This window comes from Gracilinanus agilis, chromosome 3 (assembly GCF_016433145.1).
Source record: "Gracilinanus agilis isolate LMUSP501 chromosome 3, AgileGrace, whole genome shotgun sequence".
Lineage (NCBI taxonomy): Eukaryota > Metazoa > Chordata > Mammalia > Didelphimorphia > Didelphidae > Gracilinanus > Gracilinanus agilis.
In genome coordinates, this window is record NC_058132.1 from 599,916,548 (window position 1) to 599,935,893 (window position 19,346).

Sequence of the window (19,346 nt, forward strand, 5' to 3'; positions counted from 1 at the left end):
ATTCTCAAATTGTCTCTTCTAGACCGGTTTTCTTGGTCTGTCACTCTCTCATTGAGATAGTTCATGTTTCCTTCTATTTTTTCAGTCTTTTGACTTTGTTTTATTTGTTCTTGTTGTCTTGAGAGATCATTAGCTTCCAATTGCTCAATTCTAGCCTTTAGGGATTGGTTTTCGGCTATAATCTTTCGGTTTTCAGCTATAATCTTCTGGTTTTCGGCCATAATCTTCTGGTATTCCTTTTCAATCTGGTCATTTCTGTTGTTCAATTTGCTTATCAGTTCATTTGGTTTCTGAGCCTCACTTTCCAATTGCAAGATTCTACCTTTTAAACAGTTATTTTCTTGCTAGATCTCTTCCATTTTCCTCAAAATCTCAGTTTTGAACTCTTCCATAGCTTGTGAGGAGTTTTCCTTATTTGAGGAGGGTCCGGATGCTTGTTTGTTCTCCTCCTCTGTTTGCTCAGTTGTCTGGATTTTCTCTGTGTAAAAGTTGTCGAGTGTTAAAGACTTCTTTTTCTTGTTGTTAATCTTTCTCTTCTGAACTTCCTGAAACTGGGTAGCCATCATTAGCCCAGCCGCTTCTCAGGTTTATCCTCGTGCTCAGGGCCTGTCCGTGGTCAAGTCCCCTGGTGGACCCCTTTGCTTGATCATCTGCTGGAGGTTTCTTTACAAGTCTCAGGGCGCTGCTTCCACAGCCGTATACCCGTCTGCACTGGTTCCCCACTCAGGGTTTCAGAGCTTTAGCTTGTGGCTGTGTCTGCCTCCACCCACGCCTCTGTTGTTGCCAGTGCTCTGAGCCCGTACTCTGCGCCCTGTGTCTGCTCTCGGCGCCCTGCTCCCGTGCTCAAATTTTGTGTGCATTCGTTAGCTTTTTGGAGTCCTAAATCTTGCTGCTCTCAGGAACAGGCCCCAGAGTTGCCAATGATTCGATGGGTGCCCCAAACTTGCTCTATTTCTTTTTAGCTGGCTTCGGCGCTATAAGTGTTGTGTGTGGAGGGGTTGAGGGTGGGGTGGTTGCTCAGCCCGCGATTTAGTGAGAGCTGTTTCACCCCTTTATAGCATGGAAATGCCTCGATTCCACGTACCTTCCACGCTGTGCCCTGTTGTGGGTTTCCTCCGTTCGTCTGGACTTGTTTTTATGTCCCCTTGAGGAGTTTTGTGTGTTTCTGTCAGGAGAGGTTAAGAGCTGCTTCTTACTCTGCCGCCATCTTAACCTGGAACCTCTAGTGGTGTTTTTAATAGGAATAGGTGTTGTATTTTGTCAAAGGCTTTTTTCATATCTGTTGAGATAATCATGTGATTTCTGTTAGTTTAATTATTGATATGTTCAATTATGTGGATTGTTTTACTAATATTAAACTGGTCTTGCTTTCCTGGTATAAATCCCACCTGGTCATAATGAATAATTGTGATATATTGCTATAGTCTCTTGGCTAGTATTTTATTTAAGATTTTTGTATCAATGTCCATTAAGGAAATTGCTCTGTAATTTCCTTTCTCTGTTTTTGGTCTTCCTGGTTTAGGCATCAGCACCATATTTGTGTCATGAAAGGAATTTTGTAGAACTCAGTCTTTGCTTATTTTGCAAAATACTTTTTTATAGTATTGGAATTAAATATTCTTTAAATATTTGATAGAATTCACTTGTGAATCACTTGGCACTGGGGACTTTTTCTTGGGAAGTTCATTGATGGCTTGTTTCATTTATTTTCTGAGATGGGATTATTTAAGTATTCTATTCCCTTTTTTGTTAATCTGAAAAATTCATAATTTTGTAAATATTCATCTATTTCACCTTGGTTATCAGCTTTCTTGGCATATAATTGGGCAAAATAGCTCCTAATAATGTTTTAATTTCCACTTCATTAGATGTGAAATCACTTTTCATTTTTGATACTGATAATTTGATTCCCTTCTTTCTTTTTTTAATCAAATTAACCAGTACTCTATTTTTTCATAGACTCAGCTCCTAATCTTGTTTATTGGTTCAATAATTATTTTACTTTCAGTTTTGTTAATTTCTCCTTTGATTTTTACGATTTCTAACTTACTCTTTAACTGGGATTTTTAATTTTTTTCTAGTTTTTTTAGTTGCATGCCCAATTCATTGATCTGCTTTTTCCCCATTTTATTAATATAAGCATTCAGAGATATAAATTTTCCTCTTAGCACAGCTTTGACTATATCCCATAAATTTTGATATGTTCTTTCCTCATTGTCATTCTCTTCAATGAAATCAGTGATTGTTTCTATGATTTGTTCTTTGACCAACCCGTTTAAGAATTACATTATTTAGTTTCCAATTAATTTTAAATTTGCTTTTTCATGAACTCTTATTGATTATAATTTTTATTGCAGAATGATTTGGAAAATGTATATTTCTTATTTCTGCTTTTCTGGATTTGGTCATTTAATTTTCATTCCCTAATATATAGTCAGTCTTTGTATATGTACCATGTGCTGCTGAAAAGAAGGAATATTCCTTTTTATCCTTATTCAGATATCTATTAAATCTAACTTTTCTAAAATTTCATTCACTTCCCTTACTTCTTATTTATTTTTTTTGGTTTGATTTATCTAGTTCTAATAGAGGAAGGTTGAGGTCCCCCCCACTAATATTGTTTTACTATCTATTTCCTCCTTAAGCTCCTTTAATTTCACCTTCAGAAATCTGGATGCTATACCATTTGGGGTATATATATTAAGTATCAGTCTTTCTTCATTGTCTGTATTACCTTTTATCAGCGTGTAATTACCTTATCTCTTTTAATCAGATCTATTTTTGCTTTAGCTTTGTCTGAAATCATGATTCCTACTCCTGTTTTTTTTCTCTCAGTTGAAGCCCAAAAGATTCTTCTCCAACTTCTTACCTTTACTCTGTGTGTGTCTACCTGCCTCATATGTGTTTCTTATAAACAACATATGGTTGGATTCTGCTTTGACTCTACCCCTTTCTCATATGCCTGTGATTCTAATCACCAGTGTCTTTATATGTTCTTTCTGCTGGACATAGTCCTAAATGGTCACCAACAGTTATGTCATCTCTGATAGATGTTGCTCCACTGCCAAGCATAGCTCCACTGGGCAGATAGTGGTAGACTTTTCTGTTTGTAGCTTCTTACTTTAATTGGAAAACCCTGTCTATGGTTATAACTCTTCCTCATAAGAAGAATGGATTCTGCCATGCTCTTTTAAAGTCTTGAGACTTTTCCCAACTTTTTTAGAAAAGTGATAGCCTTAATATTCAGACCTATTTGAACAGCAACGTAGGGCAAAAAAAAAAACAAAAAATTCTCCAGGTTTATTTTATTCCCTCAAAGAATGTTCTGTCTTTTCCATACAGTCATATCTATAATAGACTTTTAAAAAAATTTTAGCAGATTCTTTGTCTGAGCTACCCAGTTCTTTAAAATATACACACGAGTATTTTCTTAAATAGGTAGAAGGCCCTCTGGTTTAATCTATTTTTAAAATTCTACTTTCTAGTTTGGCTTCTGCCAGGCCAAGGGTTCGTTAGGATGTACCTGCATATTGGATGAAAGGGGTCTGAAGGGCAAAGTGGCAGGGCAGATGGTAAGGCCTAAAGGACTATAAGATGCAGTGGTAAGGCAGATGGTTAAATATAATGGTCCTCCATCTCACTGGAAGGCTTGTAGCTCATCCAAGTGGTATAAAAAACCAATTATTCTCATCTTACCCATGGACACTGGCTAGACTCTGATGAAGGACATCCTGCTGATGTGGCAGCTGGGATGGGGTCTGGTTTGGGTGGCCTAGAGGTGATGGGAGGAGGCGTAATGGAAAGGCAAAGGAGATAGGCATTCCTTGGATGACAGATTCTTCCCACATAATTGTCCAGATGGTGCCTAGGTATTCTCCACACTAAAGGTTATTCTTCCAACTTTTAGCCTCTCAGGGTCAAGGACCCCCCATTTCTCCAGTTGCAAAATCATATTATCATTCCCATTCAATGAATTTGGCAAAGAGGAGTGTACAGAGACCAAAGAAAGTTTTGGAGGAAGGAATTTCTCTTACCCTTGCCTAGCCAAATTCCTACCTTCATTCTGTGTAGATAGCCAGCAAGTCCTAAAGCCTTGTCAAACTATCAGTTCTCTTATAACAGGAAAGAGAAGACATGGGCTTGGGCAGGAATAGAACATGTTGTTGAGGAGAAAATATGATTAATGGAGCAAAATCCCAGAGGAGACTAAGGGAAGTGAGATTAAAGAGACAAAGAGCAACATTAGTTGTGGCAAAGAAAAGGATCACCCCTTCTTCAGGACAAAGATGGGGAGAATAGTTCAGTAGGTAGAAGAAGAGGAGAGGAAGAGCTCATGACAGATTACTTTGGTTTTCTCAGAAAAGTAGAAGTCTTAGATTATCTGTTGTAAGGGACACACTCAAGGAATTGTAATACAAGAGCTACCAGTAGAGATTCCATTTTATATTAGATAACATGAAATTTTCAGTAAATTCAATTGAATCAATTATGTGACTTTCCTTGGTGATGTTCATCAGCTAGAAAGGAGAGAAGAGGGATGGCAGAGGTCACCCAAGGTACTCAAGATTAGACAAGAATGGTGTTATGACAAGGAAATAAGGGAGTCAAAGATAGAGGATTTTGCATGTTTGAACTGGCAAATTATGGTATCAAGACTGTGAAGGGAGGAAAGTAAAACCAAAGTAGGGCTGATAGACAAAAAGAACTGGAAGGAAAAAAGAAGCTGAAGGTCATAGGAACAATGAGAATAAAGAATAAGTCCAAGACTGAGATAGAAAAAAAGATAGGACAGACTTTGAAAAGATGTTAGAGTCGTTTCCCCTTTCATTTTTCAGCTCATTTTATAGATGAGGAAACTAAGGCAAACAGGGTTAAGTGACTCACCCAAGGTCACACAACTAATAAGTGCTTGAGGCTAAATTTCAACTCTGGTCTTCCCAAGTCCAAACTTAACATTTTTATCCACTGTGTCACCTAGCTAGCTTTGCAACTACCTTCCAGCTAAATTTTATGTCTTATAAGTATATCATTGTTTGCATATTGTCTCTCCTATCAAAATGTGAGCTAATGAGGACAAGGATGGTTTTTTTTAAAACCTTTCTTTGCATCCCCAACATTTAGCACAGTGCCTGTTACTTAGAAGGGCTTACTAAATGCTTATTGACTTACAGCCTGATTTAATTAATCTCTCATAACCTCAATCACTTCGTCCATAAAATGGTGACAATAATGTCCACAAATTCATACTATCTACCTCATGAGGTTGTTTTGATCAAAGTGGTTTGCCAACTATAGAATAATATATGACTGTAAGTCATTATTTCTACTATAGTTATGCTTTTAGTATCTGTAAAACAAGCTTTCTAGTACTATAGATTCTTGTGTTTTAGCTAAAAGGAACCATAAGGATAATACAACTATTTCTAATCATCTCTTGTCCTTCCCCACCCTTTTGTGTTTTATTAGGTTTGGGAAGAAAAAAGAGGATAAAGGTGGAAAAAATGAGCAGAAGGGAAACCTAAAGCAAGGCATACTGCAAGAAGAGCTAGAAAAAATGAAGGAAGAAGGTGAAAGGTGAGCTCAGATCCAGTTTTCTATATAGATGTACCCTTCATAAGGGAGACCAACCATCATTATTTAACAGTGATGTCATTCACCATTTTTCTTTTGTTCTAGCAGTGTAATTCTATTGGTCTAGCAAATTCCTGGTATGAACATTCCATCCACTTATTAAAAGTTATGTAATTGATGCTTTAGGCACGTTACCTGGGACACTGAAGGGCACTGCCTTGCCTAGGATCAAACAAAGGCAAGACTTGAACCTAAATTCTTCCAGATCCAATGCTACTCCTTTATCCATCTCTTCAAAATGTAAATTCATCCAGTCTTCCTTTAATTCTTTTCTGTGGAATTAAGTAAGCCCTATTTTAATTTAGCATGGTGCTTTCATGGAACCAGTTAACAAAACTAGACAGATTGCATATGTTTAGCCAGAACCTTGAACTTTCAAAGATATAGAAAGCTGGAAAAGATTCCTATCTTCTAGTCCAATCAATTACTGATGGATGAATTTCTGTCTAAAAAATCCCTACCATGTTTTCATCTAACATCCATTTGAATAAGACTAGGAAGAAGAAACTCATATGAAGTATTTATTAGTAAATTCTTATTTACATCAAACTGAAATGTGGTTTTCCATAACTTAAAAGAACATAGAATCTAGGATTGAAGGAAGCAGCAGCATGGTACAAAGAATAGAGACTGTCTTTAGATTCAGGAAGGTTGGAGTTCTACTCCCACATCAAACCCTTGCTATCTACATGACCCTGGAGCCAATCTGTTAATCTCTTTTAGCCTCAGTTTCTTCATCTGTAAAATAAGGATAAGAAGACATTTATATCTCACAGATTTGCTGTGTGAATCAAATGGAATAATCACATATGTCAAGTGCTTTATAAGCATTCCAGACACACATGTATCTATATGTATCTGTACAAATATAATACATAGATATAAAAGTGCTAATAGATAAAATTTACATAGTGCTATAAAGTTTGCTTATAAAGTACTTTACAAATGTTATTTCCTTTGCTGGCCACAACAAACCATGCTGAGGGTAGGTGCAATTATTATCCTCATTTTATGGATGAGGAAACTAAGGTAGAGGGACGGCAAGTCACTTTTCCAGGGTCACACAACTAGCAAGTGTCTTTGGTAAAATTTAAATTCTAGCCTTCCTGACTTCAAGGTCTATACCTACAGCACTACCTAACTGCCTCTAAGCATCTATTTTATAAATGTATGTAGGTAGATGCATATATGTGTTTATATGTATAGATATGTACATTTATACCAATACACTCATCATTATTATTATCTTAGAGATCTTCTAGTTCAAATCTCTTTCACAGATAAAAAAAAATGAAGATCAGAGAAGCTGAATATTACAAAGGTATTAAATAACAGAGTTCTAATTTAAACCCAGGTTTTCTTATTCCACATCTGTTCCTCTTTCCAATAAATCATCAGGCTGCCTCTCTGGGTCCCAGTTCTTTTCTCTGAATTCCTTCAAAATAAGTTCTAATCCCTTTCCTACATGGCAGTCCTCCAAATAGATGGTGGTGTAACAAGTTGATTTGAATACATGCTTTTAATTAACTTTTTTAAAAATTAACAATCTTTTCTTTTGCATACTCTTCCTTTGCCTCCCCCACTAAAAAAATAGAGAAGCAAAACCTTTGCAATGAATATGCATAATCAAGTAAAACAAATGATTCTATTGACCATATTAAAAGTGTATCTCATTTAAAGACCAAAGATGAACTAAATTAATATTACTTATTAACACAAAGTTATTTGTCTTTGCATTGTTTTTGTCATTATATAAAGTTTTGTTTTATTTATTTCAGTCTGCATCTGTTCATAGAAAGCCTCCCAGGTTTCTCTGAACCTATTCCTTTCTTCACTTATTTTGGCACAGTAGTATTCCATTACACTGATATATCATAATCATCCTAGATAGATACCTCCTTAGTTTCCAGTTTTTTGTCACCAGAAAAAAAGAGCGATTAGAAATATTTTTGTGTTATTGGGTCCTTTTCCTACTTCTTTGATGTTTTTGGGTATAGACCATTTAAAGGGGGGAAAAGAAAGGGAAAGAGTATTTATTAAGTACCTGTTATGTGCACTTAAAAAAACCCTTACCTTCTGTCTTAAAATTGATACTAAATATTCATTCCAGGGCAGAAAAGCAGTAAAGGCTAGGAAATTGGAGTTAAATGTCTTGCCCAGCACCACGCAACTAGGAAATGTCTGAGGCCAGATTTGAACCCTGGATCTCCTATCTCTAGACCCTGCTCTTTATCCACTGAGCCACCTGGCTCCCTCTGTGCTATACATTTTTAAAATATCTCATTTGATTTCTACCATTACCCTGGAAGATACACTCTATTGCCTCTAAGCCATTTAGAATATCAATTAAGAGATAAATATTGGTCCCCAGAGTAGTGATGGGTTATCAACGAAGAAACTATGAGGACAGAGCCAAGAGGATAGGTTGTTGTGATGTTATAAAAGAAAACTATAATTTTTTCAGGATTTTTAACATATTTTGAGAAAAAATTGGCCTCACATTCACTTTATATCATTATATAAACTATGTTATTTCTAATTCAGAGGACATGCTGATTCCTGTTTTGAATGATTAGTTGTAGAAGATTCTTAGGTCCTAAGAGATGAATTAAACAACATCAGGCTTCAGCTGATGATAGTGGCCTCAAAATTACTGCCCCGAGTCCCTGATTTTTGCCACACTCTCGTGTGCCTTCTTTATTTTAAACTGCTGACTCCCACTTTGGATACTGGCCATATGAGAAGTGTTCATCCTTCATTGTAAAGAAGCCAGTGTCTTTTATTAGGCTTCTGGCAAGCCTGAAAGTATAGAGCCCATCTGTTATAAGGACCAGTTTCATTTACTAAACTATTGGCAGATCATAAGGGATGAACTCTTTTTGGAGGAATTAATGTTCCAGTTGAAAACGAGGTAATTGTCCTCCACATTTCTTTGATATTAAAGCTAGTCTTTTGCTCAAGTCAAGCAGTTAATTGAATATTCATATTTCCCTAGATGATTCTTTCCCTTCACAGGTAAAGGAAGACTGGAAAGAACTTAAAAATATGATGAAATTAGAAAATAATTTTAAATACTGAATTCAGTTTCCATAGCCTACAAAAATAGTCTCATTCATGCATTCTTGGTGTTTGTTGAGTGCTAAGACTTATACTAGCTCCAAAGACAAGGCATGCTCTCAATAAGCTTATGGTCCAATGGGAGAAATGATGAATGCACAAATGAGTCAAAAAGAAATAAATACATCATCAACTGGGTTTAAGGAAGACCTTGCTACCTGGCAGAGAAGGAGGGAGGTGACACTTAAAGTAAACAGATTGTCTTTCCACTTGGCTTTGCCCTCCCATCATTTCTCTCTTCCATTTCCAAAAAGAACCCTCTCTTGTGACATTGAGTTTGGGTAGTGAGAAAGTCCTTTCTGTCCATTATGATTTCTTGGACACAGCATTTTAGGTTTATCTCCTGTTAACCTTTAAGGCCCTTTTTGTCACATATTTCTGTTCAGATGGTTGACTTTATCAATATCAAAGTGGGGGAGGACCTATTTAGCCCTTTCTAAGGTTTTGAAAGGTTGATAAGCTCAGTCACAGATTCAGTAGAGCGGTTAAAAGGAAATCAAGGGCTTCATATTGTTGTTGACTATTCACCTAGCAAAGTTGCCCCCAAGGCAGCAAAGATGAATTTTATAATGTATTCCCAAGATTCAGTAATCCTGTAATGAAAAAAGTAATTCAGGCTAAGATTTTAATGCATATATTGGCAAAGACATCGATGCAGCCAGGCCCTCTCATAGATCTGGCCACTCTTCCGACGTTACTAGCTGCAGCTCTCTCGCAGTATCCCCAATCCCCCCCCACCCCATCTTCCCAAAGCCAAGCTTCCAATTGGTTTGCCAAAGTGCAGACTTCACATTTCTGCAACTCAGTTCTTGCTTGAGGATGGAAAAAAATCAGAGTGGCTATAGAACAGCATGCCAGGTGGAAAATTGATAACCCATAAAATAAGGCAGGTAGTCTTTAAGTAAAAAGATCATTTCCTTCCTGAATTCGCCTTTAGAAAATAGCAGCCCCAGGGAATTTTGTTCTCAAATGCTAGACTGTAAATTAACCCAGCCTGGCTATTTGGACTTCTGCTTCAATTTTCTTTAAATATGACTGCTCAAAATATTCAAAGCCCTGTCCTGTTAACCCCCCATTTATACCACTTCCCAAATGTGAAAACATAAAACATACCTGATATGTGTTTCCCAGAGATAGAACCATCCATTTCAGGTGCTGGTAGAAAAAAAAGTCAGAGGAGCCAATTTTAGGCCTGGGTGCTAGAGGATTAATATCAAGGACATTTCAACATCTCAGCAGCTGTGGGCCTTGGGTGGGAGAGGGGGCCAGTTTGATATGTAGCGCACATTTGGCATGCCTCCAAGTGCTGGGGTCCTATTTCCAGGATCTCTAGTGAAGAATATCTTCTTGATCATCCCATAGTGAACAAATTCACAACTCTTAAAAAACTCAACAAGCATATTACTCCTCTAAGGCACTTCTTTATTAAAAAAAGAATGGGATAATATGTTTTAAAGTTCATAGAGCTTTTTTTAAAATAATATAACTTTAAAATGCCTTTCTTAAACTATCTCAGGAAAATTAACCCTGGAATAGCTATAAATAATGCATTCTCTTACTGCCCTGTGTTTCTATGATTGCATATTTGTTATATGAGCAACCTTAAAATTCTTTGTTATCAAAGGATATCTGTAGGGGCAGCTAGAAGGCTAAGTGGATAGAGGGCCAAACCTGGAGACAGGAAGTCTTGGGTTCAAATTTGGCTTCAGACACTTTCTAGCTCTGTGACCCTGGACAACTCACTTAATCCCCATTGCCTAGTTTCATCTTCGTTCTCATGAGTAGAATAGGTGATGTAGTATGTTTGTCTATCAGTTTAAAAAAAAACACTGAACTTTCAAAGATAGATGTATCAAGAAGTATATTTGGTCATACAATAAATAAATCTTGAAATCAATACACAGTAATAATGATTCTAAGTAAGAGTTTAGATTATTCACTTACAAAAATGAATAACATAGAAATAAAAAAATTTGAAAGTAAATGTTTTTTTAAAGATGTTAGAAGCCTTTAAAAGATTTAACTAGCCTATAGGCTATCTACCCCAAACCCCTAAACCCTTCCTTACCATTGGATTGGAAATTCAGACCAAAGAGGAAAAATATTTTATCTAATCCAAGGAGCAGAAGTATTTTTAAGAGACAGAATGTGGCTAAGATGTTAGGATTAAACCTTCCCTTTTTTTGCATGAAAATTGCTAAGAGAAGTAACTGAGAAAATCATCATTCCATTGAATGGCATGCTCAAACAACTACGCTTGGTAATGCCAAGCAGCTACCTTCTCATTCTGCCTTGAAATAAAATCTTAGAGATGAAAGGGACTTTGGGGATCAACTTGTCAAACTCCTACCTATAACATAATCCTCTTCTACAGTTGCCCCAGTCAATGGTGATTTGGGTATTTAGTTAGTACTTTTGCATCACCCATGATTAGAAATTCATTCCCTTTTGGTGCAGCCCACCATGCTGTCCCCAAATATTACATGGCACCTCTCAAGTCTTAAGACCAACTAGCATAAGACTAATTCTAAGAAACATGGTTTATTTCTTGAATGATGAAAGAGACTTCTTGATACATGTCTTTTTTTGAAAGTTTGGTGGTTTTTGGTTTCTTTTTTAACTGATGGACTAATATAATATGCCACCTGTCATATCCATTAGAACAAAAGAAACCCCAGTACTAAATTTTTTCTGTATTTTTATTTTAATGTATCTTCTTGATCTATTTCTTTTTCCAAGTCTCATTCCCTGGGGCGTGAATGTTTAGATGTTACATGTGTATAACACATGTGGGAGTGACTAGGTAAGTATAGAAGCCAGTGGGAATATAGAATGTTCTTTAGTTTTTCCTGTCTGCATAATGGTTACTATTAATAGATAATTCTACATAATGGAAGAATTGCATCCAAATTTCAACTTAGACATCTACTAGTTAGATGATTTTTGTTATGTTTTTGACATCTCTGCTCTAGGCAACTCTTTTAAGAGTAAAAGTGACAGAAAAGGTACAGACCTGATTTGGTAGAGGGAGTTTCCTCTTTTCCTCATCTGGAAGTCCCCTATTGCCGATAAAAGCATAGGCTCAATCCCTATCCCCCTCCTTCAACTTAATTTACCTTTTCTTTGATGTTATAGCAAAGCACTATCCATACCACGCTTGTCCATAAAGTCAAAATTTCAACCCAAGATTATTTGGAAATATTTCTTAGCCAGCTTTTTGCTGCTCTGATATGCTGATGTATCCTTCCTGATGCAAGTTAAATAGTTCATCACACCAAGGCTCCATTCTAAATAAACCCATCATTTTGTTCAAGCTTCGTAGAGTTTGGCTATAATAAAACATGAATGTGAAGAGCCTACATGTAGAAGGGCCTAGAAGGCAAAAGGGAGAAGCAAATGTTGTACCCACAGATTACTTCTTTAAGAATTTTTATCAAGCTATAAAGTATTTTTGGATTTTCAAAGCACCCAGAGAATAGTCATCTACCATATCATTATGAGGTCTAAAAACTGAGTTTCTTTTAACCAATTGGCAAAGACTGGAGCCACTGTTATTTTTACTTTTTTTTACATATTTTATTTTTTACTTTTTTTTTTACCAATTCTATATAATAACAAATTTCCACACAAGTTTTCCTAAGTTATTTGATTTAACTTATATCCCTCTCTCCCTTCCCCTACCCTTCCTGGGTGCTGGCAGGCAATTTGATCTGGGTTATACATGTATTATCATGCCAAACATATTTCTATATTGTTCATTTTTGTGAATACTCTTGTAAAACCAAAACTCCCAAACATATACTCAAATAAACAATTAAAAAATCAGATGCTTTCATCTACATTCCTACTCCAACAGTTCTTTCTTTGGAGGTAGAGAGCATTCTTAGTCATAAGTCCCTCAGAATTATCCTAGATCATTGTATTGCCAATAATAACTAAGTCTATTAGAGGTGATCATTGCACAATATTGCTGTTACCCTTCCTGGTTCTGCTTATTTCATTCTGTATCAGTTCATTTAGATCTTTCCCAGCTCTTTCTGAAATCCTCCTAAATCATCATTCCTAAAACACAACATCATTATCATATGCCACAATTTATTCACCCATTCCCCAATTGTGGGACATCCCTTCTGTTTCCAATTCTTTGCCATCACAAAAAGAGCAACTATAAATATTTTTGTACAAACAGGTCCTTTCTTATTTTTTTTAAAAAAATCTCTTTTGGATACAGATCTAGTAGTGATATTACTAGATCAAAAGATATGCAGTTTTTATATCCCTTTGGGCATAATTCCAAATTGCCCTCTATAGAATGGTTGGATCAGTTCACAGCTCCACAAGCAATGCATTAGTGTCCCACCAGTGATATTTTTACACAATTTTTTAAACTTAAATTGCAGACAAGAAATAAGAGTAGAAAGGAAAGAACTTTCTAATAATTCTCTTTCTAATAATATTCTAACTTTCTAATAATTCTAATAATAAGGAATCCTTACTTTCTACTCTGATTTCTTGTCTGTTACTTGAGTTTTAATCTGAAAATGATCAAACTAGTCAGACCAGTGTATGAAATACTGCAGTGTTAATGCCTTTTCAAAAGTAAGCTAAATTGGGGCAGCAAAATGAATCAGTGGATAGACCTGAAGTTGTGAGGACCAGATTTCAAATCTGTCTTTGGGATACATCCCAGTTGTATGACTGTGGATAAGTCACTTTATCCCATTTGCCTAGCCCTTGCCCCCTTCTATTTTAAAGTTGTTACCAAGACAGAAAATAAGATGTTTTTTTTAGTAAGTTAAATGAATATTTGTTTAGAAGAACTATTTTCCTATCTTGTATAGGTTTATTTTACCAAAGAATTTCCACTGAGACCAATAGCTCTCTTTTAGTAGAGTTTGCCAGTTGAGACACTGAAATAAAATATCACTAAATGAAAATTTCTTACTGAAGTTAGCATGATTTTAATAGATAACAAATGACTTGTGCATAGAGGGACCCACTCATTACCTTTCCTAGTTTTGCTTATGATAAGTAGCTAGTTTATTCAATAATGTCTCTATGCATCTTATTATCATTTTAGTAGAATAAACAATGGAATAAAAAAAAGTTTTTGAGTTGAGAAATATGAAAACATATGGCTCTTGTTTTCAACAAAACCCAATGCCCAAGTGAGAGTGAATCTAAAATTTGGGAAAGTTAAATGGTTTCAATTTTGGAATTCAAGGTTCTTAGTTTTCTTTACTTTTAGGAAGCTTTCCAAAAAATCGCAGTGAGCTTCTCCCTTTCCTTATCAGCTGCTGTGTTTGTTGCCTATTCCCATAGTTTAAATCAATACATGTGTTTTTGATATTTGGCAAACCGAGATTTAATTCTGCAGCTGCAAGTTCCCCCACATAAACCAAATGCATCTTACAGAAATAAAAACATTCAGAAACCATTTATAGATTGAGAATACTGGTGGGTGAAAATCTATTCCCAGCCTCTCAGCATTTTATTTAATTATGGGAGATTTTTATGTTACTGGAAATTGAAATGAAAACCAGAATAGGCTAGAGTATGAGATTCCATCTAGGAGTTTTTCAAAAATGAAAAGTGAATATGTTTACTTTATTCTTAGTCAAAATGTAAAAGGACTAAGGGTTCCTTTATGAGTTAATATTTTCATTATAAACATGAATATACTTTATATGTATATAAATATTTGGAATGACTAATGATTTCATAGACCCAGTGTAAAGAATCTACCAAGGAACAATCTTTCAATTAGTAGGATGATTTTTACTAATTAATGATTTATCAAAGTTTTATATTGAATGCAATGATTATAAATTCCCATTTTCAAGCCCATGATTATTTTTAAAAGATTAATTCAACATGACTTTACTCTTCGTTGAAGAGTCCAGCCATTGCAACAAAGTTGAGCCTGTCATTTTAGACAAAATAAAGTATTGGACAGAATCCCAGTTTTAATAATCCAAATTTAGTATTGCCATTGAATCCTGATCAGATCATGGACTGGATTGGATCCCAGTTTTTTAAATGCCCCGATTTATTGCTGCCTTGGAATCCTGATGAGAATATACCTTGGTTAAGACTTTAGTTTAAAAATAATAATAAATAAATCCAGTTAATTACCTTTAGGCTCTTCTTAGATCATCAGAGTAAAGAGAGGTATATGTAAGCTATGAAAAATATTACTAGGTGGTGTTGCTAAGGCCAAGGTCAGATTTTCATTTTGTGCTGACTGAATGAAGTTATCAGGTTTCAGCTCCTCAATGGGCCAAAATTCTTACTGAATGGAAGGGCTGTTTTGCTACATCCCAATGAATCTAAGTGATATGAGTGTTAGATTGCCTGTTTTCCTGAGAATGAGATTAAAAAACAGAAATGAAAACAGAATTCTGAAGCAAAAGACAAAGAAGGTTGGAATTCCGTCTAGGGGATATTCTCCAGGATTTGCCTCTGAATTTTATGGGGGAGAAAGAATCAGGTTTTGGAAGCAAAAGACCATATATGTGTATTTATTTACCATTATAACACCATCCTGCCAAAGAACTCCTGTGGTAAACAGTAGGAGAATGTGTTCTAGTAAACTGGTGTAGCTAAATACCTATATCTCAAAGGGTTTCTTCTTGTATCCAAATGCCATGCCAGCATTTTGCATGAGCACAAATCCTTTTATGGGGCTTAAATCAATGTTAGAAGTGCTGTAGGAGCAACTACATGTCAACTGAGCCAGACTGGTACATAGTATGAATCATTTGACCAGCATTCCTTCCAGTGGCTATTTAACCAAACGTCTGAGGCTAAAACCCACTATCTTTTGCAAAAAAGAAAAGAAGGAAAAAAGCCATCATAGAAAAACTCCTCCAAGTGACAGAGTAAACACAATATCATTGAAACTATACAAAATAAAGAACTAAATTAGCTTAACTTGAGTTATTTTAACAAAACTGTTTCATTCGTTTGGACTAATAAAGATGTGGCATAGAATTGTAAACTCTGCTGACCTAGGCTACTTTGCCCTACCCTTTGGTTTTCATTGACCTTCTACTTTGTAAGCCAGTCTAGGTACAGACATTTGAGGTTATATAATGAAGGGGAAATTAATTTTGCATTTTTTCCTGCCATTCATATCATCTGTATAATGTGAACCAAAAGGACATTGCTCTTTTTAAACAGAGTTGCTTAGTGTCTAGAACTGTGTTTTGAATTTTTTTATTATTTTTATTTATCACTTCATAATCCATATGCCTCATTTTATTCCTTTCCTCTGGGAAATGGGAATGACAATTTCCATATGTCTCCATTTTATATTTATACTGACATTTCTCATTGATAAAATGTTTTAAAATTACTCTGAGCTTCTCAGAAGAACTATATGAAATAAAATTTTGAGCATAAAGAATTCAAAAGTATTTATTAAATTAACAACCATATGCCCAAGCACTGTCCATAACTCATTTGGGGCAATAAAATGTTCCTGAAAAAATGCAGATAAAGCAAATCACACTTTTCCATTAACATTTTCAAATTTGGAAATGTTTTAACTTAACTTCTGATTGATCTTCATTTGGCAGTAGTTCCTAAAAACATAACACTTCTCTCTTATTCTGCAAAAAAAAAAAAAGTCTGGCACAAAATATTACAGAAGAGAAGAAGCTGCTACTTGAGCCAGCACTCATAAAGATTGCTGGCTGGATAAGGACAAGATGGGACCCCGGAAATCTGCAAGTTCATGAAATGTATTTCCACAGAGTGAATTTTTAAGCTTAAATTCATAAAATACTTATATTTATATTGCTGTAACATTAGTTGAATTATGGTAGGGATGCCTGTGTTTTGCCTAACATTTTGAATTTTATTCTGTAGAAGGCATGGAAGACATGAATCCATGACTTCTTCTCCTTCCCCCAAGCTATCATTTTCAGATAACTAATCAGTCACCTTATATTATCCCTGAAATGACCATCAGTAAATGCAAAAAATGAACATAGGCTCTTCCTCAACCTCAGATTCCCATTTCCTTCTGGACTCTACATATTTTTCTTTGTTTTTCTAAATACTGGAAGTTAAGGAATTTGGATGGAGGGGACAGGGGTAGAGGGCATATTCCATCATCATCATCATCATCATCATCATTATAATTATCATAATAATAGATATCATTTACATAATGCTTATTTAAGATTTGCAAAGTGCTCAACAAATATTATCTCATTTTGAATTTTGAAACCACTGTGAGAAATAGATCCTTATTAACCCCACTTTACAGATGAGGAAACTAAGGCAGAGAGGCTAAGTGACTTTCCCAGGGTCATGAAGCTCACAAGGGTCTGAAACTGAGTTTAAACTCAGTTCTTCCTCCCACAGGTCTAGCAGCCTATCCATTGAACCAAATAACTGCCTCAAGTCCTTTGAGGAGTTTGACAAGTAGAATTTTGGAGACGTGACTATAGTCACTAGAATGAATCACACTCATAGAACATGTTTAAGAATCCCATGAGGTATTGTAAATATTGTTATCCCTATTTTGCCGAAGAGGAGCTTGAGACCCCAAGGGTTTAAGTAACTTACCTGTAGTCGTGTACCTCATTAAGTACTAAGGTGGAACTCAGACTCATGTTTGCTGACCTCAAGTGCAGTCAATCCTCTTCCCAATGTGCTTTGATGATTCTCAAGGTTTTTTGAAAATGATATGGTAGGAGGCAGCTAGGTAGCACCACAGATACAGCCATTCATCCATCCCATTCATTTAGTTCCCACCATTTACATGGCACCTCTCATATTCTCCTACTCTAACTCTTTATTGCCCAGAGCTCATTTTCTCAGCCCCATTACGAGCTCCCCAAGGACAAGGACTATCTCTTTCTTAATCAACTTTGACTTAAAATACAAACTCCTCCCACCCCAAGTGGACAGTGAGTTGAACGGAAAATGCAAAAATAAATGACAACTCAAAGAGGGAAAGGCTAATTTAATGTATAAAGAGAAAAAACAGAAAAAAAGATTTTTTTTTCACAGTCACTGAAATTGCATCAGGAGCCATCCAACCATGTTTAACTGGCAGCATTACAACAAAAATGAGTCAATTAAGTAAGGGAGCCAACATTGCTCAGCCCATCATGCCTATTGACACCTGTTTGACTATAGAAGAACAAAAATCCTGAGAGATGAGAGTGTAAAGTGAATGAGAATTTATCCACTTCACAAACAAATGAAAATGCTGTGGGCCCAGAGAATATTTGTGAATTGGGATTTTTTTTTTCAGAGCTCTAAATTTAACCAGCTGGAATTACTTTTTAAGTACTGTCCTTTTCAACCTTTTGAAATGAAAGATTTGCCTTTAAATGGGAAATCTGCATTTGATTGTAAAGATGAAACACAACATCCTTAGCTTATTCTCCACAAAAGCAGAATCTTTTTATACCCTACTTGTTCTGTCAAAACCACTATTCCAGAAATAAATTTCAGACGAGCATGAAAAAACTGAGCATACATGTTAGCATAGAAGATCACCAAAAAAAAAAAAATGGAAACCATTTCTAATGCGCCAAATGTCATGTAATGAGAGTCTCCGGAATGGGTTGTTGCTAAACTGTGGGCCCACAGTCAAGAGCACAGCTAACATTCTAAGCCAATATGTTATGAAAGAATACGTATATGGTTATACTGAATCATCTCAGTTCCAGTCTTTTTTCTCCAACTAGACAGTAAACTTCTTCAAGGCAAAATATACCTTTTACATTGATATTCCTATAACTTAGCCCTGTGCTTGGCATGAGGAAGGTGTTTAGTCACTTAAGTAACCTTAGAACAAATTATTATGTAATTAAATCTGCTGCTAAAAAAATTAAAATCTCAATAGTCAAGGGGCAAATGAATCATTAGCAAGTTCAAGTTGTAAGAGAATACTTTATCAGGCACCTCTCAAGCCCTTGCTTGCTTTGAACAATATGTGGTATTTTTTGTTTGTTTTTTCACAAAAAATCCTTACCATCTGTCTTAGAATCAATACTGTGTATTGGTTCCAAGGCAGAAGAGCTGTAAAGGCAATGGGGGTTAAGTGACTTGCACAGGGTCACACAGCTAGGAAGTGTCCAAGCCATATTTGAACCCAGGACTTCCCATCTCTTGGTCTGGCTCTCAAGTCACTGAGCCATCTACATGCCCCCCATATGTAGTAGTTTGCTATATATTCAAAAAGTACTCTGAATGGAATAATTTTTAAAAAGGACTTTTTTAAAAAGGTAATAGGAGAGGGATCAGCTGGGTAGCTCAGTGCATTGAGAGTCAGGCCTAGAGATGGGAGGTTCTAGGTTCAAAGTCGGCCTCAGACACTTCCCAGCTGTGTGACCCTGGGCAAGTCACTTGACCCCCATTGCCCACCCTTACCACTCTTCCACCTAGGAGCCAATACACAGTTTTTGACTCCAAGACAGAAGGAAAGGGTTTAAATTTAAAAAAAAAAGGTAATAGGAGTTTGTGAGAGCATCCTATATTCATTTATTTATTTACACATCACTTTTTTTTCCTTAAATACAAACTTGAGCACAGAGAACATGCTTGTTCATGTTTTTTCTCTAATATCTATCATG

The 19,346-nt window shown here is 35.8% G+C and overlaps 1 protein-coding gene across 1 annotated transcript in view; it reads left to right on the plus strand.

Moving 5' to 3' along the window:
- PARD3B (par-3 family cell polarity regulator beta) overlaps nt 1-19,346 on the plus strand; it is a 1,311,536-nt gene that overhangs the window by 1,078,721 nt on the left and 213,469 nt on the right. The window contains exon 18 of the mRNA XM_044669413.1: nt 5,467-5,574. Coding sequence (XP_044525348.1) covers nt 5,467-5,574 — 108 coding nt within the window. The remainder of the gene's footprint in view (nt 1-5,466; nt 5,575-19,346) is intronic.